The 25230-nt window shown below is 50.2% G+C and overlaps 1 protein-coding gene across 1 annotated transcript in view; it reads left to right on the top strand.

The window, feature by feature from the left end:
- The first annotated feature begins 8384 nt into the window (after nt 1–8384).
- Nucleotides 8385–25230, top strand: part of Htt (huntingtin) — a 117783-nt gene continuing 100937 nt past the window's right edge. The window contains exons 1-2 of the mRNA XM_042670960.1: nt 8385–8738; nt 23423–23506. Coding sequence (XP_042526894.1) covers nt 8521–8738; nt 23423–23506 — 302 coding nt within the window. The 5' untranslated portion in view covers nt 8385–8520. The remainder of the gene's footprint in view (nt 8739–23422; nt 23507–25230) is intronic.

Below are 25230 nucleotides of genomic sequence, written 5' to 3'. Positions count from 1 at the left end.
TTGTCAGTCATGGGGCTTGAACTCTGGGCCTGGGCGCTGTCCCTCAGCTCTTCAGCTCAAGGCGAGCGCTCTACCACTTGAGCTACAGCGCCACTTCCCGTTTTCTGGTGGTTTATTGGAGATAGGAGTCTCACGGTCTTTCCTGCCCGGGCTGGCTTTGAACCGCGATCCTCAGATCTCAGCCTCCTTAGTAGCTAGGATTACAGGCGTGAGCCACCAGCGCCCGGCTATGAGCACATTTCTTATCAAACATTGTTGCCTCCTCCTTTGTTTCCCCTTCCCATCCCTCCCTATTCCCCCCCCCCAAAGTTGTAAAGTTCGTTTTTTGACATAACAACTTGTACATCTCATTGTTGCAATGGGTCCATCCCCATCTGTATCTCTATTTAAGCAATTTGTTTTTGCCCTTCCCCTCCACAAATTATACCAACATCAAATACAGTGAGAGCAGGGGTTATACCATGGGGGAGGGACGTACAAAGCAACAAAGAAATCATAAATATGTTAGAAACAATAGCAAGAAAGAAAAAACTAATATTGGGGTTCATTTCACCTAACAACTTATCTGACCTTTTCTGCTTGTCTGAGACATATACTAGTTATTGCAAATAAGGGAAACCAAACCATGCAAGCTGCGTACTGATGCCTCATGCCTATAATCCTAGCTACTCAGAAGGCTGAGAATGTGAGGATTATGGTTCAAAGCCAGCCCAGGCAGGAAAGTCTATGAGACCAACGAAAACTGAAGTAGAGCTGCTGCACAAAGTGGTAGAGTACTAACCTTGAGCTGAAAAAGCCCGTGAGACTCTTATCTCCAATAAACCACTAGAAAATGAAGTAAACAGCAGGGATATCAGTGAGACAGCATCCAGGCCCTCATTTCAAACCCCATGACATGACTGACAAAATTATGCAGTACTTGTCCTTTTTAATTGGCTTGTTAGCATAGTGTTCCCAAGGTTCACCCATGTTGCAGCATGAGTCAGAATTTCCTAGCTTGCGTTAGGCTCAAGTCATAGAAGCCTTGACTACCAAATATGAAGCCATGAGTTCAAATCCCAGTGCCTGCGCTGGGAAGGTGGCTCAGTGGTAGAGTGCTTATCTCACATGCATGAGGCCCTGGCTTTGATTCCTCAGCAACACATAAACAGAAAAAAATGGAAGTGGCGCTGTGGCTCAAGTGGTAGAGTGAGAACTAGCCTTGAGCTGAAGAGCACAGGGATAGTGTCCAGGCCCAGAGTTCAAGACCCATGACTGACAAAATTCTAGTGCCTTATATTTCATGGTATTATACATATTTTTGTATGGGGGCTTGAACTCAGGAGCCTTATACTTGCTTGGGGTTGCTTGCTCATGGATGGTGCTCTGCCATTTGAGCTATACCTCCAACCTGCTTTTTGCTAGTTAACTGGAAATGGAGTCCCAAGGATTTACTCTCTGATCTGGCTTTGACCACTGTGCTCCAGGGCTCAGCCTCCTGAGTAGCTAGGATTATAGGCGTGAGCCACTAGCATCTGGGTCATATTTCTTCTATTTGTTGTTGAACACTTTGGTTGCCATAATGGTGCTATTAATGTGGGTTTACAAAAGCCTGTTTAAGTCACTGCTTTCAATAGTGTATGTGTGTGTACGTGCTGTTACTGTGCCTTGGGCTCAGGGCCTTGCACTCTTACTTGGCTTTTTCAGTCAAAGCTGGTTACTCTACCACTTGAGCCACAGAAGCATTTTCAGCTTTTTTTCTGGTTAATTGGAAAAAAGAATCTCAAGGACTTTTCTGCCCAGGCTGGCTTCGAACTGCCATCCTTGGTTCTCAGCCTTCCAAGTAACTAGGATTGCAGGCATGAACCACCAGTGCCTGAATGAGTTTAATTCTGCTATGTGCACAAGAGGAGACTTGATGGATCTTTTTTTTTTTTTTTGGGTCCGGTTGTGGGGCCTGAACTCTGGGCCTGGGCACTGTCCCTCAGTTCTTCAGCTCAAGGCTAGCACTCTACCACTTGAGCCACAGCGCCACTTCCGGCTTTTTTTTTTTATGTGGTGCTTAGGAAGCGAACCCAGGGCCTCGAGCATGCAAGGCAAGCGCTCTACCACTGAGCCACCTTCCCAGCCCCTTGATGGATCTTAATTATATTTAAATTTTTTTTGAGGGGCCATCATAGCACCTGCACTATTTTACATCCCCACAACAGTGCATAGGGGCTCCAGCTTCTCCCCATCGTCCTTAGCAAGTTGTATTAATGGCTTTTCAGTATTCAGTCACTGAAAAGTAATAATGTCCCTGCCAATTCCCTGTTGTTGGACTCTTAAGTTGTTTTATCTTCTTAACAATACTAATACCACTTTAACATCCGTCTCCGTTTCTGACTGCTTGTCCCAGGTTTCCTTAGCGCAGTATCCTGTATGTGTTTGCTCAACGAAATGAAGCAGTTAAGCATTGCCAACTTAGTGTTTAGAAAAATAATTTGACATCTAGCCAGCAGTTTCCACAAGTCCCCAGCAGTCCTTTTCCTGCAGGTCACACTGAACCACGAACCCAAAACTGTTCAAATAGATAGGTGCTGGTGGCTCATGCTGTAATCCTAGTTACTAAGGAGGTAGAACTCTTGAGGATCATAGTTCAGAGTCAACCTGGACAGGAAAGTGTGTGAAGATTCCATTTAACTAGCAAAAAAAACCCCAGAAGTGGAACTATGGCTCAAGTGGTACAGTGCCAACCTTGAAGGAAAAAGCTAAGGGACAGTGCCGAGGCTCCAAGTTCAAGCCCTAGACTGGTGCATGTGTGCCCATGCACAGGCACACACATGTATGCACATACATTGTCAAAGATGTCAAAGAGCAATGCCCCCAAAACAGACTCAGCTGAGCTGATGTGGAAATGCAAAAAATTAAAATGAGAGTCACATGTACCAGAACCCTTTTTATAAAGCCACTATAAACTGGTAACTCCAATTTTATACAAAACTCATCAGTCTCTTACGAATATTAATGCCAAAACTTAAATATTACCAAACAGCATCCACAAACACATTAAAATATTACATCATAATGCAGTTGCTTTTTTCAGTAGTGTATATTGGTTCTAAAGGGCAGAGCTGTGAAGCCCAGGCCAAAATATCCACATTAGATGGATTCAAGGAGGAAACCTGCATAACTAGAAGGCTTGTTAGGGAACTAGAACCTTTCAAAAGTGACAAAGTAGGGTCTGGGAATGTGGCTCAGTGGTAGAGTGCTTGCTTTGCATGCATGAGGCCCTGGGTTCGATTCCTTAGCACCCCATAAGCAGAAAAAGCTGGAAGCAGTGCTGTGACTCAAGTGGTAGAGCTCTAGCCTTCAGCTGAAGAGCTGAGGGACAGCGCCCAGGCCGAGTTCAGGCCCCACGACTGACAAAAAAAAAGTGACAAAGTACATATTAAAAAATAGGTAGAGGGGCTGGGAAGGTGGCTCAGTGGTAGAGCGCTTGCCTTGCATGCCTGAGGCCCTGGATTCAATTCCTCAGCACCACATAAGCAAAAAGAAAAAAGTCAGAACTGGCGCTGTGGCTCAAGTGGTAGAGCGCTAGCCTTGAGCTGAAGAGCTGAGGGACAGCGCCCAGGCAGAGTTCAGGCCCCACGACCAGACCCCCCCCCAAAAAAAAAAATGGGTAGAAATTCTCACTCTGAAAATTACATACACAAAATTCCAGAAGTTAATGGTTAATGGAAATGCCAAAAAGAGAATTGGTATGTTTCCAGCTATCCAGAATAAAGAGAAAGAGAAAAGGTAGTATGGTGGGAGGACTTAACCGACACAAAGACAGGGAAGATGGGATAAAGACTAGGTTGTTTCCAAATCAATCAGTAAATCCAAATACAGCTGGCTCCAATGGAAAGCGTTGCGTAAAAGCTGTTTTTGCTGGGCCCATAGATTAACTAAAAGCAGGAGAAGCTCACCACCGCCTCCATGTTGTATGTGTCTGCGTTAAACCATTATCTTAGCAGTCACTTTGTCATCACTTATGGGTTCCTGGAAAGGACAGGACTGATCAACAACATCTTTATGAGGAAAGACTGAAACTACTTCTAAGGGATAATTGAGTCATCTCAGGGCAGACCACCCACCAAACAGTGATGATCTGCTTATCCTGACCAGTGATGGCAGTGATAACTTCACCAGAATCCTCTCAAGGACTGAAATAATGATCCACCTAGCCATACCTGACCAGGACTGTGGAGTAGTTGTGCACCCTGCTTTCCCTACCTCTTGTTTATAAAACCTAAAGTACATGTTTGTAGCTAGAAGATGTGAAAGCAAGCTACAGTGTTGTCTTCCCACCCTGTCTCTTTATTTTGTGCATAGGAATGAGGCATTGGACTCTACTTGTGAAATCTCCTGGAGTTTGGAGAAGGGTAGGTTATCTAAAAACTAGTTTCATAACCTGATGAAAAGCAATATAAGCTGAGCACTTGTAGCTTACGCCTATAGCCCTAGTTACTCAGGAGACTTAGATCTAAGGATAGTGGTTCAAAACCAGCCTGGGCAGGAATAGCCTGGAATACTAATTTTTTTTTTGTCGGTCGTGGGGCTTGAACTCGGCTTGGGCGCTATCCCTGTGCTCTTCAGCTCAAGACAAGCGCTCTACTGCTCGAGCCACAGCACCATTTCCGGTTTTCTAGTGGTTTATTGGAGATAAGAGTGGAAAACGAAAAAAAAAAAGAGTAGAAAACGAACTTTACAACTTTGGTAGGGGAGGGGGAGAAATTTTGGGTAGGGGGGTGGGGGGAGGATGGGATGGGAAGGGGAAACAAAGGAGGAGGCTACAATGCTTGATAAGAAATGTACTCATTATCTTGCCCATGTAATTGTAACCCCTCTACAGTATTTTCACACACACAAAAAAAAAGTCTCACAGACTTTCCTGCCCGGACTGGCTTTGAACCGAGATCCTCAGATCTCAACCTCCTGAGTAGCTAGGATTACAGGCGTGAGCCACCAGCGCCCGGCTCGTTTTCAATTAACCACAAAAATCCAGAAATGGAGTTGTGGCTCAAGTGGCAGAATGCTAGCCTTGAGCAAAAAAATCTCAAGGGCCAGCATCCAACCCTTGAGTTTAAGCCCCAGTATTGGCACACACACAAAGACTTAACCAAGCCCCAGTAATGACAAACACACAGGATAGGCATACAGTGCGTTTAATGGGGGAAATGCAGAAGGTCATCAGGAGCAAACATCTTGTTTTCTAAGAGCTCAAGACTGGAAAGACCAGCCAGGAAAATGGCAGTCCCTGTTACTATGTATATTTTACAAGGGACTTGTAAGGAAAAAAATATCCTCTGTCCAATCACAAAGCAAAGGGGGGCTTCAGGTGTTGGTGGCGGTTCTGTAGGTTAAAAAGAGCACTCCATCTCATCTAGAGAACTTTCCCTTCAGAGGATTTGTATTTCAGGACTTCCAAAACATGTCAAACATGACAGCAAGTTTTTTTTTTTTGTCGTCAGTGGTGGGACTTGGGCTTGGGCGCTGTCCCTGTGGTCTTCAGCTCAAGGCAAGTGCTCTACTGCTTGAGCTATAGTGCCACTTCTCGTTTTCTAGTGGTTTACTGGAGATAAGAGTCTCAGGGGCTGTTCTGCCCAGGCTGGTTTTGAACGTGATCCTCAGATCTCAGCCTCCTGAGGCAGAGTCACCGACGCTTGGCTCAAGTTTTTTTTGCCAGTCCTGGGGCTTGAACTCAGGGCCTGAGCACTGTCCCTGAGCTTCTTTTGCTTAAGGCTGCCACTCTACCACTTGACCACAGCATCACTGCCTGCTTTTTCTGTGTATGTGGTACTGAGGAATCAAACCCAATGCTTCACGCATGCTGGGCAAGCATTCTACCGCTGAGCCACCTTCCGGGCCCCTCAACAAGCTTTCGGAGTCCTTCCTGCTGAGTCAGTCTACTGCCAGAACCTGAAGACACCTCTCAACAGGTAAGCTTGTTTTCCTTATTCACTTAGAATACTGTGAAACTACAGACAATAAAAAAGAAAAATCTTATTTTTAGCCAGGTGCTGGTGGCTCACGCCTGTCATCCTAGCTACTCAGGAGGCTGAGCTCTGAGGATCATGGTTCAAAGCCAGCCCTGGCAAGAAAGTCTGTGAGACGCCTATCTCCAATTAACCATTAGAACACCAGGAGTGGCGCTGTGGCTCAAGTGGTAGAGCGCTTGCCATGAGTGAAAAAGCTTCTGGCTTGTGTAGTCTAAGCCCCTAAATAAACTTTAAAAATATTTTTTGTTTTGCCAATCCTGGCATTCGAACTCGGGGCCTGGTCGCTGTCCTTCTTTTGCCACAGCGCCACTTTTGGCTTTTTCTGTGTATGTGGTGCTGAGGAACTGGGCGCAGGGCTTGATGCATGCCAGGCAAGCACGCTACCGCTGAGCCACCTTCCCGGCCCCACGTTCCAGTCCTAAGTCTTGAACTCGGGACTGGGCGCTGTCCCTGAGCTGTTTCGCTCGAGGCTAGCGCTCTACCCCTTGAATCCCAGCTCCACTCCCAGCTTTTGAGAGCTTAACTGGGGTAGGCGTCTCAGCGGCTTCCCGCAGGGCGCTCAGTCTCCGGAGTGGCCGGCCGCAGCGCGAGCCAGCAGCGCCGGCAGCACCTCGGGCTTCTGACCGCCCCTTCCTACCGGCCTCGGAGCGCTCATCCCGGCAGGCCCGGTCCGCTCCCGGCAGAGGATCTCCTCAGGAACCGAGGCTCCAGTGCCCGAGGAGAGCCTCAGCGCAGGCCCGACGAGGCCGGTCGCAGCTGCCGGCCACCCAGAGAGGCCGCAGCCAGGCCCGCGCCCCCCCCCCCCGCCCCCGGCTGCGGCCCCCGGCGCGCCCGCCCGCTCCCCAGCACGGCGGCCCTCCCGCGGCGACGCTCGCCCGCACGCCCCCCCCCCCCGGCGGTCCTCCCGCGGCGACGCTCCCCGGCACGCCCCCCCCCCCGGCGGTCCTCCCGCGGCGACGCTCCCCGGCACGCCCCCCCCGGCGGCCCTCCCGCGGCGACGCTCGCCCGCACGCCCCCCCCCGGCGGCCCTCCCGCGGCGACGCTCCCCGGCACGCCCCCCCCCGGCGGCCCTCCCGCGGCGACGCTCCCCGGCACGCCCCCCCCCCCCGGCGGCGGCCCTCCCGCGGCGACGCTCCCCGGCACGCCCCCCCCCCCCGGCGGCGGCCCTCCCGCGGCGACGCTCCCCGGCACGCCCCCCCCCCGGCGGTCCTCCCGCGGCGACGCTCCCCGGCACGCCCCCCCCCCCCCCCGGCGGCGGTCCTCCCGCGGCGACGCTCCCCGGCACGCCCCCCCCCCCGGCGGCGGCCCTCCCGCGGCGACGCTCCCCGGCACGCCCCCCCCCGGCGGCGGCCCTCCCGCGGCGACGCTCCCCGGCACGCCCCCCCCCCCCGGCGGCGGTCCTCCCGCGGCGACGCTCCCCGGCACGCCCCCCCCGGCGGCCCTCCCGCGGCGACGCTCGCCGGCACGCCCCCCCACCCCCCCCGGCGGCCCTCCCGCGGCGACGCTCCCCGGCACGCCCCCCCCCCCCGGCGGCGGTCCTCCCGCGGCGACGCTCGCCGGCACGCCCCCCCCCCCCCCCGGCGGCCCTCCCGCGGCGACGCTCCCCGGCACGCCCCCCCCCCGGCGGCCCTCCCGCGGCGACGCTCGCCGGCACGCCCCCCCCCCGGCGGCCCTCCCGCGGCGACGCTCGCCGGCACGCCCCCCCACCCCCCCCCGGCGGCCCTCCCGCGGCGACGCTCGCCGGCTGCGGCGCCCCGGCCAGTCCGCTCTTGTGGACGCCCAGGGCAGCCGGCCCGGAGGAGACCACGGCGTGGGCCGAGGCCGGAGCGGCGCCGGGTCCCCACGCGGAAGCCCAGCCCACCTCGGGAGTGCCTGCGTGTGGAGACGGGGCGGCGGGCCCCGCAGCACAGCCCGCCCGTCCCGTCGGCTCGGTGAGGAAGCGAGGCGGGCGACGGCTGGGGAAGGCCGCCTTCCACGCGGAGCTCCCGCCCTCCGCCGCTGCCTCCTGAGCTTCCCGTCTCCTCCCTTCCCCCCCTCACCCCCGCCAGGACTGGTCGGCGCCCCCCACTTCCGGTTCCTCCCACCCGTCTCTCTCCGCCTCCTGACGTCACGCACCGCCCCTCGCATTTCACGCCCCCTCACATCACCGACTGGTCTGCGCTCTTTCGCCCCGCCCCTTCCCGTGTCGCCCCGCCCGGCGCAGGGGGGCCGGAAAGGGGAGGAGACGCGGCCCTCTCGGCGAGGCAGTGGCTCTGACTGGAGAACTGCGGGGGCGGGGGCGGGCTAGGCTCCCAAGCCGGCCATTGGCGGAGACTGCCGTTGCCCCGCCCCCGGTGCAGCGTCGCTGGACGTAGGGCACCGCGGGGGCTGTCGGGACAGGCCCAAGATGGCCGGGCACTTGTGTTCCGCTCCTGCCCGCGGCGCCCTGGCCCATTCATTGCTGCGCTGCTGAGCGGCGCCGCGTCGCGGTAGTGGGCTTTAGGTCGCTGGGGGCTAACCCGTGGGTCCGGAGGCCACCATGGCGACCCTGGAGAAGCTGATGAAGGCCTTCGAATCCCTCAAGTCGTTCCAGCAGCAGCAGCAGCAACAGCAACAGCAGTCGCCGCCGCCGCCGCCGCCTCAGTCGCCTCAGCAGCCGCCGCAGGCGCAGCCGCCGCCGCCCCCGCCGCCGCCGCCGCCGCCCCCGCCGCCGCCGCCGCCCGGCCCGGCCGTGGCCGACGAGCCGCTGCCCCGACCGTGAGTCCCCTGCGGCCCTGCCTCGGTGTGGGCTCCGCGGCCGCGCACCCCGGCCTGGAGGGTCGCCGCCCCTCCTGTGCCCTGACTCCCGCCGCGACGCTCCGCGTCCCCTGCCTGGGGTCCTCTGTCCGGAGCCCCTGCCTGGGGTCCTCTGTCCGGAGCCCCTGCCTGGGGTCCTCTGTCTGGAGTCCCTGCCTGGGGTCCTCTGTCCGGAGTCCCTGCCTGGGGTCCTCTGTCTGGAGTCCCTGCCTGGGGTCCTCTTTCTGGAGTCCCTGCCTGGGGTCCTCTTTCTGGAGTCCCTGCCTGGGTTCCCCCGTCTGGAGTCCCTGCCTGGGGTCCTCTGTCTGGAGTCCCTGCCTGGGTTCCCCCGTCTGGAGTCCCTGCCTGGGGTCCTCTGTCCGGAGTCCCTGCCTGGGGTCCCCTGTCTGGAGTCCCTGCCTGGGGTCTCCCGTCTGGAGTCCCTGCCTGGGTTCCCCCGTCTGGAGTCCCTGCCTGGGGTCCTCTGTCCGGAGCCCCTGCCTGGGGTCCTCTGTCCGGAGCCCCTGCCTGGGGTCCTCTGTCTGGAGTCCCTGCCTGGGGTCCTCTGTCCGGAGCCCCTGCCTGGGGTCCTCTGTCCGGAGTCCCTGCCTGGGGTCCTCTGTCTGGAGTCCCTGCCTGGGTTCCCCCGTCTGGAGTCCCTGCCTGGGGTCCTCTTTCTGGAGTCCCTGCCTGGGGTCCTCTTTCTGGAGTCCCTGCCTGGGTTCCCCCGTCTGGAGTCCCTGCCTGGGGTCCTCTGTCTGGAGTCCCTGCCTGGGTTCCCCCGTCTGGAGTCCCTGCCTGGGGTCCTCTGTCCGGAGTCCCTGCCTGGGGTCCCCTGTCTGGAGTCCCTGCCTGGGGTCTCCTGTCTGGAGTCCCTGCCTGGGGTCTCCTGTCTGGAGTCCCTGCCTGGGGTCCTCTTTCTGGAGTCCCTGCCTGGGTTCCTCCGTCTGGAGTCCCTGCCTGGGGTCCCCCGTCTGGAGTCCCTGCCTGGGGTCCTCTGTCTGGAGTCCCTGCCTGGGTTCCCCCGTCTGGAGTCCCTGCCTGGGGTCCTCTGTCCGGAGTCCCTGCCTGGGGTCCCCTGTCTGGAGTCCCTGCCTGGGGTCTCCTGTCTGGAGTCCCTGCCTGGGGTCTCCTGTCTGGAGTCCCTGCCTGGGGTCCTCTGTCTGGAGTCCCTGCCTGGGGTCCCCCGTCTGGAGTCCCTGCCTGGGTTCCCCCGTCTGGAGTCCCTGCCTGGGGTCTCCTGTCTAGAGTCCCTGCCTGGGGTCCTCTGTCTGGAGTCCCTGCCTGGGGTCCTCTGTCTGGAGTCCTGCCTGGGTTCCCCCGTCTGGAGTCCCTGCCTGGGGTCCCCCATCTGGAGTCCCTGCCTGGGTTCCCCCGTCTGGAGTCCCTGCCTGGGGTCCTCTGTCTGGAGTCCCTGCCTGGGGTCCTCTGTCTGGAGTCCCTGCCTGGGTTCCCCCGTCTGGAGTCCCTGCCTAGAGTCTCCCGCCCGGGTCCCTGCCTGGGCGCCCTCCGACCTTCCGCCCGGGGAGCTGATCCTGGTGGGGCCCGTCCGAAACCTGCTTGGGGAGTGGCGCCCCAGCCCTCGCTCCCTTCGCGTCCCGCGAAGTTGGGGAGTTCGCGGAGCTGCTCCGGAGCGCGGGAGGCCCGGCGATGACGTCATGCCGCTCGGCCGGGTGCTCGGGCCCGGGGCGAGGGTCCGGGGGCGGGGACGGTCGGGGGGGGGGGGTGCTCTGCCTCCCGCGGCGCGGCCCCGACCGGCATGGGGGCGAGGCTCTGAGCCGAGCCACTCAAGGACCGGGTAGAGCCGGCTGGGTCCGCCGCGCGCTCACCTCCAGCCCAGCGGCGGGAGCGCGGCGCGGGCGCCCGCGGGCCTGGGGCTGGCGGCATGTTGTGGCATCGAGGGACTCTGTGGGAGCCGGGGATCGAGAGGGACGGAGACGGAGACCGAGGCCGACGGGAGGGCAGGCGCGAGTGAGAGGAAGGAAGGAAGGAAAAGCAAGCGAGCCAGCAAACCGTTAGGGACTTGGGGCTGTTCCTGGCGGCCGGTGCGGGGCCGGCCAGCCTCCTCCCGCTGTCCACGGCTCAGGGGAGGCCTGCTCCCGCTGTCCACGGCTCAGGGGAGGCCTGCTCCCGCTGTCCACGGCTCAGGGGAGGCCTGCTCCCGCTGTCCACGGCTCAGGGGAGGCCTGCTCCCGCTGTCCACGGCTCAGGGGAGGCCTGCTCCCGCTGTCCACGGCTCAGGGGAGGCCTGCTCCCGCTGTCCACGGCTCAGGGGAGGCCTGCTCCCGCTGTCCACGGCTCAGGGGAGGCCTCCTCCCGCTGTCCACGGCTCAGGGGAGGCCTCCTCCCGCTGTCCACGGCTCAGGGGAGGCCTGCTCCCGCTGTCCACGGCTCAGGGGAGGCCTGCTCCCGCTGTCCACGGCTCAGGGGAGGCCTGCTCCCGCTGTCCACGGCTCAGGGGAGGCCTCCTCCCGCTGTCCACGGTTCAGGGGAGGCATGCCCGCTGTCCACGGTTCAGGGGAGGCCTGCCCGCTGTCCACGGTTCAGGGGAGGCCTCCGGAATCGTCTCTGAAGCGCCACCGGGCTTGTTTATGATTCTGATACAATCCTGGCTTCCTAGTGTAACTAGAAGCTAATGACCTGGGAAGTGGTGGCTTAGTTGATAGACTAAAATTTAGACTGTCTGTTTCTTCTAAAAGGTGGAGAACGTGTTTCAACAACTAGAGGAATTAAAAGTACATTTTGACTTATCTCTAGTCAGCGCACCCAGAGTCATAGTAGTGCTTCTCTGAGTAGGAGTGTTCCCGCATTGCATGTGTCTCCTGTAAACATTAAACAGGGCTGTGGACAGGTACAAGTAATACACTAATTATTCCTAACTTAGAAAAGGATAAGGACAATGACAGAGTACCTAACTCTGTTCCTAGTGCAGATGCTGTACTTGCACATTTTTCTGGATATAATCTGTGCATATGTATATTAAGATGTATATTTTTTGTGCTGGTATGGGACTGGAACTCAGGGCTTTGTGATCTGCTTGGCTTTTTTGCTCATGGCTTGGCACTCTACTACATGAGCCCTGTCTCCAGTCTGACATTTATACTGTTTAATTGGAGATGAGTCTCTTGGACCTTTCTGTCAGGCTTGGCTTTGAACTGTGATCCTAAGATCTCTGCCTCCTGAGTAACGAGGATTGCAGGCAGTGAATAGTTACTTTAAAATGCATAAATATCTACTTGATTATAAAAATTTGCATTTTTTATTATTTTAAGATGAATACATATATGCCTTTATTTTATACATATGTATGTTTCTGTGTAGTTTGCTGTTGAGAAAATAGGTGTTCATTAATCACAAGTAACTCACTGTTTGTAAGTTTAGATCTTGGCATTTTATTTGAATGTTTCAGCTGAAAAGTCCTTTTTCCAAAAGCAAGACTGGCCAAAGCAGTTTAGAAAGTGTCTGTTCTATTTTTATGGCTTTTGTTCTGTTGCATAGAACTGTAGTACCATATGCGTGGGCTTCTGTTGAAATAGCTGAGCGCCTGCTCTCTGCTCAAGATGTAGGCTGCAGTTCTGGGGTTGGCTAGCTCATCAAGCCTGGCATGCTTGGAGGGCCTAGTAGTCATTAAGAAGTAATTGAGAGCAGGGAACTGGTGGCTAATGCCTGTAATCCTAGCTACTCAGGAGACTGAGACTTGAGGCAGGAACGTCCATGAAACTCTTCAATAAACCACCAGAAAACCAGAAGTGGCACTGTGGCTCAAGTGGTAGAGCGCTAGCCTTGAGCTGAGGACAGCGCCCAGGCCAGAGTTCAAGCCCCATGACCCATGAAGAGAAAAGCAGCAATTGAGGGGCTGGGAATTTGGTTTAGTGGTAGAGTGCTTGCCTACCATGCATGAAGCCCTGGGTTCAATTCCTTAGTAACACATAAACAGAAAAAGCCAGAAGTGGTACCGTGGCTCAAGCTGTAGGGTGCTAGCCTTGAGCAAAAAAGAAGCTCAGGTACAGAGAGCACTCAGGCCCTGAATTCAAGCCCCAGGACTGGCAAAAAGAGAAAAAAGAAAGAAGCAATTGACATTTGCCTTTGACACTTTCTCATTCATCTTCAGAATCTCATCTCATTTTCCTCTGCTTGTAGTTATTCATCCCTACTGTTCTAGAGCAGGGCTGTGCAGGGACAAAGCTATGCCCGCATGAAGCTTTCATCCTAAGGAGGGTTGTGGATAGTAAGCAAGATAGATAAATAAAATACATAATAAATAAAATAAGTAAACATGTTAATAAAATATGAAAAGGATCAGCAAAGGAGGGAAAGGCACTAGGAAGTGTCAGTATTGATGTTTTGGACAGGATGTTCAGGGAATGTCCACTAAGATGATGGCTTCTGAGTAAAGACCTGAAGAGAGCCACATATATCGTATGAGGCTATATGAATAAGGGTGTTTCTTATATTGGGGAGGGGGGTTGCTAGCCTCCCTGTGTGAAGACTAGCAATTACGTTGGTCTCTTGTTGAAAACTAATTGTCCATAGTACATAGATTTTTTTGTGTTCCTGATCCTAGTCCACTGATATGTATGTCTATCCTGTGCCAGTACTATACAGTCTTGATTACTGAAATTTGTACCAGTTTCAGTTAATGAAATGTGAGTTCTCAAACTTGGTCCTTTTCAGGATCATTCAGCGATTTAGAGCCCCCTGCATTTTCATATCAGTTGTAGAATCAGTTTGTCAGTTTCTACAAAGAAGCCCACTGGGATTCTGGTTGAGATAATATTGAATTTGTATATAAGTTTGGAAAATGATGATGTTTTAAGTCTTCCCGTCCACCAACGTTGGCAAACATTATTATTATTATATTATTATTATTACTATTTTGTCCGTTGTGCTGCCTTAACTCTAGGCCTGGGCGCTGTCCCTGAGCTCTTCAGATCAAGGCTGCTCTACCACTTGAGCCACCATTCCACTTCCAGTTTTCTGGTAGTTAATTGCAGATGAGTCTTTCCTGCCCTAGCTAGCTTTTAACTGTGATCCTCAGATCTCAGCCTCTAGAGTTGCTAGGGTTATAGGTGTGAGCCACCAGTGTCCGGCCAAAGGTTTAAATTTAGAGCAACCTGCTCTTGTTATAAATTTTTTTGTTCATAGCCAGCACTTTACTACTTGAGCCATGTCTCTACTTCCAGTCTTTTGCTAGTTAGAGATAAGAGTCTCATGGATTTGTCTGCCTGGCTTCAAACCACAATCCTCAGATCTTACCTTTCTGAGTAGCTAGGATTAAAGGTGCTGCCACTGGCACCCAGCTCATTTTTAGCTTATTTTTCTTCTGTTCTCTCTCAGTCTATGTCTCTGCCTCTCTGTCTATTTTTGAGTGTTAAATCATTTCTTCACTTGTAGACTATCTAAAAACATGCAGTCTGTACTTTGTCCACATCTGGATTAAAATGTATTAGTACTGCTTTTTTACATTTTATTGGGCAGAATTTTTTGTGTTGTTGTTGTTGGTCATGGGGGCTGAACTCTGGGCCTGGGTGCTGTCCCTCAGCTCTTCAGGTCAAGCTAGCACTCTTCCACTTGTGCATCACTTTGGCTGAGGATTCGAACTCAGGGCCTCATGCATGCAAGGCAGGCACTCTTCCACTGAGCCACCTTGCCAGCCCCTGGGCAGAATTTTTATGTTTGTATATCCATGCCTATTTGTCACAATGATAGCCTTTTTCACAAGTCATAATTTTTTTTTTCTTTTGTCAGTCGTAGGGCTTGAACTCTGGGCCTGAGCACTCCCTCAGCTCTTCAGCTCAAGGCGAGTGTTCTACCACTTGAGCTACAGCACCACTTCCAGTTTTCTAGTGGTTTATTGGAGATAAGAGTTTCACCGACTTTCCTGACCAGGCTGGCTTTGAACCACGATCCTCAGATCTCAGCCTCCTGAGTAGCTAGGATTACAGGCATGAGCCACCGGCACCCAGCACAAGTCATAAATTTATATTTTTTTTCCACAGCTGGAATAAATACCATTATTTCTTTTTTACCCTTAACTACAAGACCAATCTGAATAGGACTGCAATTGTGGTAGGAAGCAGTTTGCACTGCTCTGGTGTGGGCCGCTGGGTCTGCTGCTGCCTCAAACAGCAAGTCTTCCGCTATTGTTACATTGCTTCTGGGTTACAATATTAAGTTCTTAAAGCATTTAAATAATTTCCCAAATTTATTAGTATTGCTTTTTGGAGAGCATTTTTTGGCTGATCTTTTTAACTATTAAAAAAATTATACAAGTTACAATACGTATCATGAAAATATTTTCAGGCAGCACTGAAAAAAAAAGCAGAGCTTTCCTCCCAGTTGTTTTAGTCTCACTTCCTAAAAAAAAATCACTTCTATCTTCCTGGATTTACAAACGCAGAGACAGGTGTTGACATAGGTCCTTTCTGTTTGCACAGTTGATAGCACTTTTCCACCCACTTAGTAAGTTGTAGATATTGTTCCATAGTAGTACATATAGTCCTTAGTAATTGCTATGTAATATTATAGAAGTAAGTTTTTTTTGTTGTTGTTGTTTTTTTGTCGGTGGTGGGGCTTGAACTCCAGCACCACTTCCAGCTTTTTCAGCTTATGTGGTGCTGAGAATTCGAACCCAGGGCCTCATGCATGCGAGGCAAGCACTCTACCGCTGAGCCACCTTCCCAGCCCTAGAAGTAAGTTTTGTTTAGTTGTGGTGGTGGTGGTGTTGTGCTGTCCTCGGGGCTTGAGCACAGGGTCTGAGCACTGTGTGAGCTTTTTTGCTCAAGGTTAGTACTCTAACACTTGAGTCACAGCTCCACATTATTGGAGTCTCAGGGAGATTCCTGCCCAGGCTGGCTTTGCACTTCAGTCCTCAAACCTCAGCTTTCTGAATAGCTAGGATTACAGGTATGAGCCACGGGTGCCTGGCAGAAATAAGTTTTAAAAGATGTTTTGGAGATGTGCAGGGAAAGGTCTCTGCTTTGGTAATGTATTGGTGATGTAGCTTCTCTGTCTCCATCCTTACACGTGGCAAGTCACATGCTAACCCCCCTTGGAGCAGGTCCACCCTCCAGATGGTTATTCCTACTCACACCAGAGGGAGAAATAAAAGGTCTCTTCACTGTGGTGTTATCTCGGATCCCCACAGGTGCTAAGGTGAGTGCTAGAGATAACAGGGCCAGTCTTGGAGTCTCTTGGGAGCTATTAAGGAGCATAGTATTTCTGTCTAGCCTTAAGCCTCAGAACCAGAGCCCTCATTCACCAAGTTGGGCTCTGTGTTCCGGCTCCAGTGTAGCCACAGCGGTGCAGCATCTCTTTGGGCCGAGGAGTGGTGGTCAGCTGAGGAGCTCGGAGAGCTCCTTGTTGCCTTGGGTGTGCCAGCTCTGTTTTATGCCCTGAGTCTCCAGCAGTGAGCATGACCTATGATACAAACCCTGGAGAAAAGGGGTGGGGGACGTGGTGTGCATTTCTGTTGAGCTGGTGTGCTTGAACAGAGCCGAGGGACAAGCCATGTGGGATGTGGGGGCAAGGCCTGCAGGAGAGGGTACAGACCGGAGAAGTTAGGGAGGTTTTGGGTGTGTAGATGGGCTGTGTGCACCAAAACAAGCTTTTAATTACAGGGTTTTTTTTTTATATATATAGTACTTTTTTTTATTTGTTTTTTCAAATTCTTTATTGTGACTAAGTGATTACATAATTTCTGAAATTTCACAGTATTGTGGGATAGTGATGCTTAGTTAAAGTCACAAACACATTCTAACTTTCATGGGGCAAATTGTCTATCGTGGTCTATAACATTTATGAGTTCTATGAGCTTTGCAATAGTCATTTCTTCCACGTTGAGTGATATGTACATTCCTTTCGTTTTGCATAGCGTCAGCTGTTCCCTCTTTCCCACTCGTTCCCTCCCTCCCATCGCTGCCATTGAGTTGCTTAGTTCATTTTGGTCAATGTCCAGTGCAGCTGATGGGTTCTGCTGTTGTATGTTTTTCCCTGGTTCCCTCTAGTTCTGTGTCGTCCTCCTGGTTTCCCTCCAGTGTGCACATATATGCCATATATGTCATCAGTAGCATGGGGTTATTTAGTAGTGATTCGACCAGATATCATAGATGAGAACAGTTGCTATGGGCAGCCACACCCAATTGCTTATGCTGGCTGTATTAGCTGAACCCCTTCAGTTGCAACTGGGAGAATGAATCATACCTTCCAGTCTACCACCTTCAGGTCCAGAAGCAGAGACTCCAGTCAAGAAGGTTCTGCTTGGGGCTGGGAAGGTGGCTCAGTGGTAGAGAGCTTGCCTTGCATGCCTGAGGCCCCGGGTTCAATTCCTCAGCACCACATAAGCAAAAAGAAAAAAGGCAGAAGTGGCGCTGTGGCTCAAGTGGTAGAGCGCTAGCCTTGAGCTGAAGAGCTGAGGGATAGCGCCGAGGCCCAGAGTTCAGGCACGACTGGACCCAAAAAAAAAAAAAAAAGAAGGTTCTGCTTGGATTTGGTGTTGCTGAAAATCTAACTCATTAATACTTTACTTTTTTTCCTTTTTCTTTTTGTAAATCAGTTGCAGGGCTTAAACTCAGGGCCTGGGCGCTGCCCCTGAGCCTCTTTGTGCTTAAATCTAGCGCTCTACCACTTGGGCCACAGCGCCACTTCCTGTTTTCTGAGTGGTTTATTGGAGATAAGAGTTTCATGGACTTTACTGCCCAGCTTTGTTTGAACAGTGATCCTCAGATCTCAGCCTCCTGAATAGCTAGGATTATAGGCATGAGCCTCTGGCATCCGCTTTCTCTTAACTTTTTTTTTGATGGCTGTATTAATGTGAGTAGAATCTGATCTACTGTAGCAAAGTTGTTTGTTTGTTTGTTTGCCAGTCCTGGGTCTTGAACTCAGCACGTGGGCACTGTCCCTGAGCTGCTTTTGCTCAAGGCTAGCACTCTACCACTTGAACCACAGAGCCACTTCTGGCTTTTTCTGTGTATGTGGTACTGAGGAATCAAACCCAGGGCTGCTTCTTGCATGCTAGGCAAGAAGCACTCTACCACTAGGCCACATTCCCAGCCCTGTATCAGAGGTTTTCATACAGTAGTCTTAAGAAAACATTTACTGATTTTTTTTTTTTTTTTTTTGGTCTGGTTGTGGGGCCTGAACTCTGGGCCTGAGCACTATCCCTCAGCTCTTCAGCTCAAGGCTAGTGCCCTACCACTTAAGCCACAGCGCCACTTCCGGCGTTTTTCTTTTCGCTTATGTGGTACTGAGGAATCGAACCCAGGGCCTCAGGCATGAAAGGCAAGCGCTCTACCACTGAGCCAACTTCCCAGCCTTATTGATTATTATTATGTAGTTGTACAATAGGTTGCAATTCTATGTCAGGTTATAAGTACAGTGCTTTTTGGTCAGTGTCATCTCTTTCTTTGTTCTTCCCGGTCTCCCCCTACTATCCTTACTTATGTAATGTACATTGAATATAACGACTACCTTTGCTCACCCTTCCTCCCACCTTTTCTGTTCCCCCAACTTGGCTCCCCTCAAGACATATTTCCACTTCCTGTTTTGCTAAACAGTACTTAGAGGAACTATGCCTTTGGATTCCTCTCATAAGTATATCCTTTAGTTTATGTGTAAATGCATTGAGCCTTGGATATGTTATCGTGTATAGTTGTATTTTAGATCTAGTTTCAACATATGAGAAAAAATATGTACCATTTGTCTCTGTGAGCCTGGCTTACTTCACTTAATATGATTTGTTCTGTTTGTCCATTTTCCTGCAAATGATGTAATAATATAAGTAAAATCCCATTGTGTATAGGTACCACATTTTCTTGATTCACTAATCTGTTGTAGTGCATCCGGGTGTTTCCATGCTTGGCCATTGTGAGTAGTGCAGCAGTGAACAAGGATGTGCAAGTGTCTGCCATGTCCTGGCCTGTAATGCTCCAGGTGGATCACAAGAGTGGTACGGCTGGGTGATAGGGTAGTTCCATGTTTAGTATTTTGAGGAATCTCCAAACAGCCTTCCAAGAGTATTTGTTCTAGTTTACATTCCCACCAACAGTGTAATAGGGTTCCTTTTCCCCTACATCTCTGCCGGCATTTGTTATTGTTTGAATTATCAATGCTGGCAGAGCTTGCTGGGGAGAGATACAATCTCAGTGTTGTGATTTGAATTTCCTTTATGGCCACAGATGTTGAGCATTTTCCTCATGTGTTTCTTGGCCATTCTTATTTCTTCTGAGAAGTCTTTAACTTTTTTGTCCATTTATTGATTGGTTTATTAATTTTGGAAGAATGGGGCTGGGAAGGTGACTCAGTGGTAGAGTGCTTGCCTTGCATGCATGAGGCCCTGGGTTCAATTCCTCAGCACCACATAAGCAAAAAGAAAAAAGCCAGAAGTGGCACTGTGGCTCAAGTGGTAGAGCGCTAGCCTTGAGCTGAAGAGCTGAGGGACAGCGCCGAGGCCCAGAGTTCAGGCCCCATGACTGGACCCCCACCCCCCAAAAAAATAAAAATAAAAATAATTTTGGAGGGTTAGTTTCTTGAGCTTCCTTGTATTTTGAGGGTATTAGTTCTCTTCTTTTTTGGTTGGGACTTGAACTCAGGCCTGGGTGCTGTCCTGAGCATTTATGCTCAAGGATAGTGCTCTATCACTTTGAGCCACAGCTCCACTTCTGGTTTTGGGGTGGTTCATTAGAGATAAGAGTCTCACAGACTTTTCTACTTAGGCTTTCTTCAAACCATGATCCTCAGGTCTCAGTCTCCTGAGTAGCTAGGATTACAGGTGTGAGCTACCAGTGCCCGGTTCTCTCCCCGCCCCCTCTCTTTCCTCTTTCTGTGTGTGTGTGTGTGTGTGTGTGTGTGTGTGTGTGTGTGTGTGTGTGTGTGTGTGTGTGTATTTTAAATTTTGTTCTGGGCCTGGGGCTTGAACTCATGGCCTGGGAACTGTCCCTGAGCTTTTGTGCTAAAGGCTGTATTCTACCACTTAAACCACAGCTCCTCTTCTAGTTTTTTTGGTATTTACTTGGAGATAACAAATTTCAAGGTCTTTTCTGCTTAGGTTCGTGTTGAACCAGGATCCTCAGATTTCAGCCTCCTAAATAGCTAGGAATACAGGCTTAAGCCACCCTGTAACTGTTCTTTATTATATAGAAACTTTTTAGTTTGAGCCCCATTTATGTAGTCTCTCTCCTTAACTGCTGTTCCCTGGACTCTTAAAAAAGTTCCTGCCTATGCCAATAAGTTCTAATGCTTCTCCTACTTCATCTTGCAGGAGTTCCCAAGTTTCAGGTTTGATGTTGAGGTCCTTGATGCACTTTGAGTTGATATTAGTGCATGGTGACAAATAGGGATCCAATGTTAGTTTTCTACATGTGGATGTCCACTTTTTCCAACTCTATTGAGGATGCTGTCTTTTTTCCATTGTATATGTTTGGCTACCTTGTCAGATATCATGTGATTGTAAGTATACGGGTTTATTTCTGGGTCTTCTAGTCTACTCGATTGGTCTTTGGGCCAGTTTTTATGCCAGTACCAAGATGTTTTTGTTATATAGCTCTGTAGTAATGTTTGAGGTCTGGAATTGTGAAACCTCTAGTATTACTTATTTTGCCTAAAATTGCTTTGGCTGTTTGAGGACTTTTGTAGTTCCATATGAATTTTTGTTTTTGCTTTTTTCTCTATCTTGGCATTTTGATGGAGATTGTGTTGAACCTGAGGATTGCCTTTGGCCATATTTATAGTAATTCTACCTATCCATGTACATGGGAGGTCTTTCCATTTCTTTGTGTCTTTTTTGATTTATTACAGAGAACATTTTATTTTCATTACATTTTTCCCTTAAAATGCAGTAAAATGTGCTCTTTTTCAATGTAGAATTCTATGACTTTTCCCAAATGAAAAAAGCATGTGATTGTCATAATCAGAATTTAAAGAAGTTCTTTACCCCACCCCTCAGCTTTCCATGTCTCTCATTTTGTTTTGTTGGTTATGGGGCTTGGACTTGGGGCCTGGACACTGTCCCTGAGCTTCTTTTGCTCAAGGTTAGCACTTTACCACTTAAGCCACAGCACCACTTCTGGCCTTTTCTGTTTATTTGGTACTAAGGAATTGAACCCAGGGCTTCATGCATGCTAGTCAAGCACTTTAACATTAAGCCACATTCCAGCCCCCTCACAAGACATCATGAGGATGTCAGGTATTGGTGGCCTGAGCTTCTGATGGCCATTTTTTCTGTTGCTTTGCAATTTTTCCATTCAATTTATCTGTATAACATGCCGGGTATGAGGCATGATTGTTCTGATTAGAAGATGATGAAGGAGGGAGACACCCAAGGAAAGCAAGTTAGATAGGAATTACACGTCACAGTGTTCTACTGCATCTGTGGGACTAGGTCATGTGTCTGTAGCTAGATGCCAGGATGCCAGGCACAAGATGACTCGGTGTGTGTATGTGTGTGTGTGTGTGTGTGTGTGTGTGTGTGTGTGTGTGTAAACGTACACACCGGGGCTTAAACTCAGGGTCGCACAATCTTGCTCAACTTTTTTGTTCAAGACTGGCTCTGCCACTTGACTACACCTCCAGTTCTGACTTTTTGCTTGTTTGAATTTGCCCATCCCTGCTGGAGATCCTCAGATCTCAGCTCCCTGAGTAGCTAGGTTTACAGCTGTGAGTCACCAGTGCCCTGCTTTTTTTTTTTTAACTGAGATTTGAAATCAAGGCCTCATACTTGCTAGGTAGGAGCTCTACCACTTGAGCCATACCCCCAATTCTTTTTGCTTCAATAATTTTTCTAATAGGGTCTTGAGTTTTTGACAGGGTTGGCATGGAGGATGACCCAGCTATTTATGCTTCCATCTAGCTGGGATGACATGCATCTGCCACCATACTCAACTTGTTGAAATGGAACGCGGGTCACATAAATTTTTTGCCTAGTTTGACCTCAAACAGTAACCCTCCCAATCTCTGCCTTCTAAGTAGCTAGGATTACAAGTGTAAACCCCCATGTCTGGCTTGGGCTGAAGGGCTTTCTAACAGGAACAGGGGTAGGGCATGTGTCTTTAAGGAGCAAATAATGGGGTTTTATGGATGACCAGTATTCTGCAATATAACGTTTCAATTAAAAAAATCTCTTCTTGCTAGGCACCAGTGGCTCACACCTGTAATCCTAGCTACTCAGGAAGCTGAGATCTAAGGATCGCAGTTCAAAGTCAGCCTGGGCAGGAAGGTCGGTGAGACTCTTACCTCCTGAACCACCAGAAAACTGGAACTGGTGCTGTGGCTCAAGTGGTACAACATTCACCTTGAGCTGAAGAGCTGAGGGACAGCGCCCAGGCCCAGAGTTCAAGCCCCATGACTGACCAAAAAAAAAAAAAAATTCTTTTGGGAAAGGGTGTAAAGGGAAACACACTAACTGGGCTGCTGTTGACACTGAATTCTTCTCTGAGAGTGATGCTCAGGCCCTGGTTCCTTCCTCACTGCGAATCCCTGCCTGATCTTGACTCCTATTTCCCCTTTTGGAGTTCTTGTTTGAGTGTGTTCCTCTATGGCCACATGTGGCCATATTTTATTTTCTGTGTATTTTTAGAAGCCTGAGGATTGCATTAAGAATAGTCACAGTGCAACCTAAGTTTTTTTTTTTAATTTCATTGGTATTAGAATTTTTCCTGTTCTCTCCCCCTTACCAAAAAATAATGAACTTAATGTTCTTCAGTTTCCTTGTTCCCTTAGTATCCCTTTTGTATATTTCTCTTCTGCCTCACTTTGAGTTTGAGGCTATCTGAAGTCATAGGTTGAATGGGAAGGAAGCACTTTTTAAAAATTATTCTTTTTTGTCCTGGGTGGGGCTTAGACTCAGGGCCTGGGCATGTCCCTGAGCTCTTTTTTTGCTCAAGACTGGTGCTCTACCACTTTAAGCCACTGCATCACTTCTGGTTTTTTGGTGGTTTATTGGAGATAAGATTCTCAAGAACTTTCCTGCCTAGGCTGTCTTTGAACTGTGATACTCAGGTCTCAGCCTCTACGATTACAGGTGTGAGCCACTAGCGCCCTGCTGAAGCTTGACCAGGCTGTTCATTCATGTCTTAACAGAAGCTTATTTTTTGTTGTGTGGGGATATAGAAGTGACTAGCCACTGCCTACACTGCAGGGAGGCTATATTGTATGCTAACTGAAGTCAGTCAACAGTGCAGTTTTTGAGAAATGAAGACAGGTTGATACATATAGGTATATTGTGCTTCATTGAGTTGACGCCCCATGTAATGTTAACCTGTACTATAACCATCTGTCCTTCTGAGAAAGAAGAAATGTCCCTAATTCACATGACATGCTATTGGTTGTAAGAAGTGTCAGTGGAGTTGACATACAGAACAACTGTGAATTGGTAAAAATAAAGTCGGACACTTTTAGATCTGTTACTTCCTGTCTTTGTGATGGTGGTCATCTCACTCTTGGCATGTCAGTCTTTAAAATGGGGAACATGAGCTGCTTTTGTGGCATTGCCTGATTTTTTTGTGGTGTGTCATGGTTAGGAAGCCCTTGGGGAACCCATCGCTGCCTCCTTGTATGGAGTGTAATGGTTCATTACAAGAAATACCGATTGAATGGATGGGATGTAGAAGTAAATGAAGCATGTAATTCCGCACATCTTCATTTCTTTTCCCTTTTGTCTTTTTTGTTTTTAGAAAGAAGGAACTTGCAGCCACCAAAAAAGACCGGGTGAATCATTGTCTGACAATATGTGAAAACATAGTGGCACAATCTCTCAGGTAATTGTACTCTGAACTTTCTGGTTTTTTTTTAAATTTTTTTGTTTGTTTTTCTGGGTCGTGGGGCCTGAACTCTGGGCCTGAATGCCGTCCCTCAGCTCTTCAGCTTAAGGCTAGCGATCTACCACTGGTAGTTTATTGGAATAAGAGCGTTGCACTTTCCTGCCTGGGCTGACTTTGAACGGCAGTCCTCAGATGTCAGCTTCCTGAGAAGCTAGGATTAAATGCGTGAGCCATCGGTGCCCAGGGAATAAAAACTGTACGTGTTGCATCTTATGTCACCAGTTGCTTTTAAGAAATACTTTAAAAATGCTGGGTATGTTGTGCACACCTGTAATCCCAGCAGTCATGCTGAAGCAAGATGACATCAAGCTTGACAGACAGCTGAAAGAGGTCTTATCATAAAGAAATTAACAGAATTATGTATCCATATTTCTGGTTGTATACTAAGACTATTAAGACAGTGTAGTGAATAATATTTTCTTTTTATAATCTTACATACAAGAATTACAGCCGGTATGGTAATTAGATAACATGTTTGTATTTAATTAGCACTCTTGATCGCTACTAAAAGTCATGTTTGGTTTGATAGTTTTACATTTACTGCAGTGATTAGAACAGTCCAAGCTCTGTTGAGTATCACCTGTCAGAGATGTGCTTGTCCTGACACCTGTGCTCCCCGTGGTTGCAGCCTGCTCCTCTGCATTTGGGGTTGGCAGGCTGCAGGCAGCTGTTGCCCAGCGGCCTCCTAATAGTCAGCCAGCCACACCTTTTTGGTTTTTGTGGGGGTTTTTTGGTCAGTCCTGGGCAACTCAGGGCCTGGCCACTGTCCCTGAGCTTCTTTTGCTCAAGGCTAGCGCTCTACCACTTGAGCAAGCCCCAGTGCCACTTCCGGCTTTTTCTGCGTATGTGGTGCTGAGGAATCGAACCCAGGGCTTCATGCATGCTAGGCAAGCACTCTACCACTGAGCCACTTTCCCAGCCTGAACCCCTTCTTTTCTTTATCTTTCTCTCTCTCTCTCTTTTTTTTTTTTGGTCGGTTGTGGGGCCTGAACTCTGGGCCTGGGCGCTGTCCCTCAGCTCTTCAGCTCAAGGCTAGCGCGCTACCACTTGAGCCACCGTGCCACTTCCAGCTTTTTCCTTTTTGCTTATGTTGTGCTGAGGAATCGAACCCAGGGCCTCAAGCATGCAAGGCAAGTGCTCTACCACTGAGCCACCTTCCCAGCCCTGGTTGCTGTATTTTCACTTGTTAATGTTTGGTTTTACTGAGAATTTCATCTTACTCATCCTGAGTTAACTGGGAAGGAAGTAGGAACTGAGTCAATTTATGCTAAAGTCGAAGTTTCCTTGGATTCCCTGAGAAACAGAGGTAGAACAGTGTGGAAACCACACAAGAAGTCACACACTCCTGTGTATCTTTAGGGTCCCTCTTCATGCACACCCCCAAAAACATTAAAGGAGAATGTGATCATGGGGCTCAGGATAAGCTAGCTCCTGAAACTAGGTCTGGGCAGAGTCTATAGCTAGAAATGGGAGAAGGCAGACCTCTATTTCAGGGATTCAGTAATTTCAGCCTGGTGATTCCTATGAATCTGAGAGTAATTGGGTGGAGCAGTTTGATTTACACAGAAAATAACTCCACTTTCACTCTGCAAGAGCATGCCAAATTCTGGCCCCAGCCTGACCCTTCCTTAACTCACCCAGAGACAAATTGTACATGGACA

Source organism: Dipodomys spectabilis, unplaced genomic scaffold, assembly GCF_019054845.1.
Source record: "Dipodomys spectabilis isolate Male_0828 unplaced genomic scaffold, ASM1905484v1 ptg000594l, whole genome shotgun sequence".
Classification (NCBI taxonomy): domain Eukaryota; kingdom Metazoa; phylum Chordata; class Mammalia; order Rodentia; family Heteromyidae; genus Dipodomys; species Dipodomys spectabilis.
The sequence above is the reverse complement of the archived record's forward strand: the minus strand, read 5'-3'. Positions and strand labels throughout refer to the sequence as shown.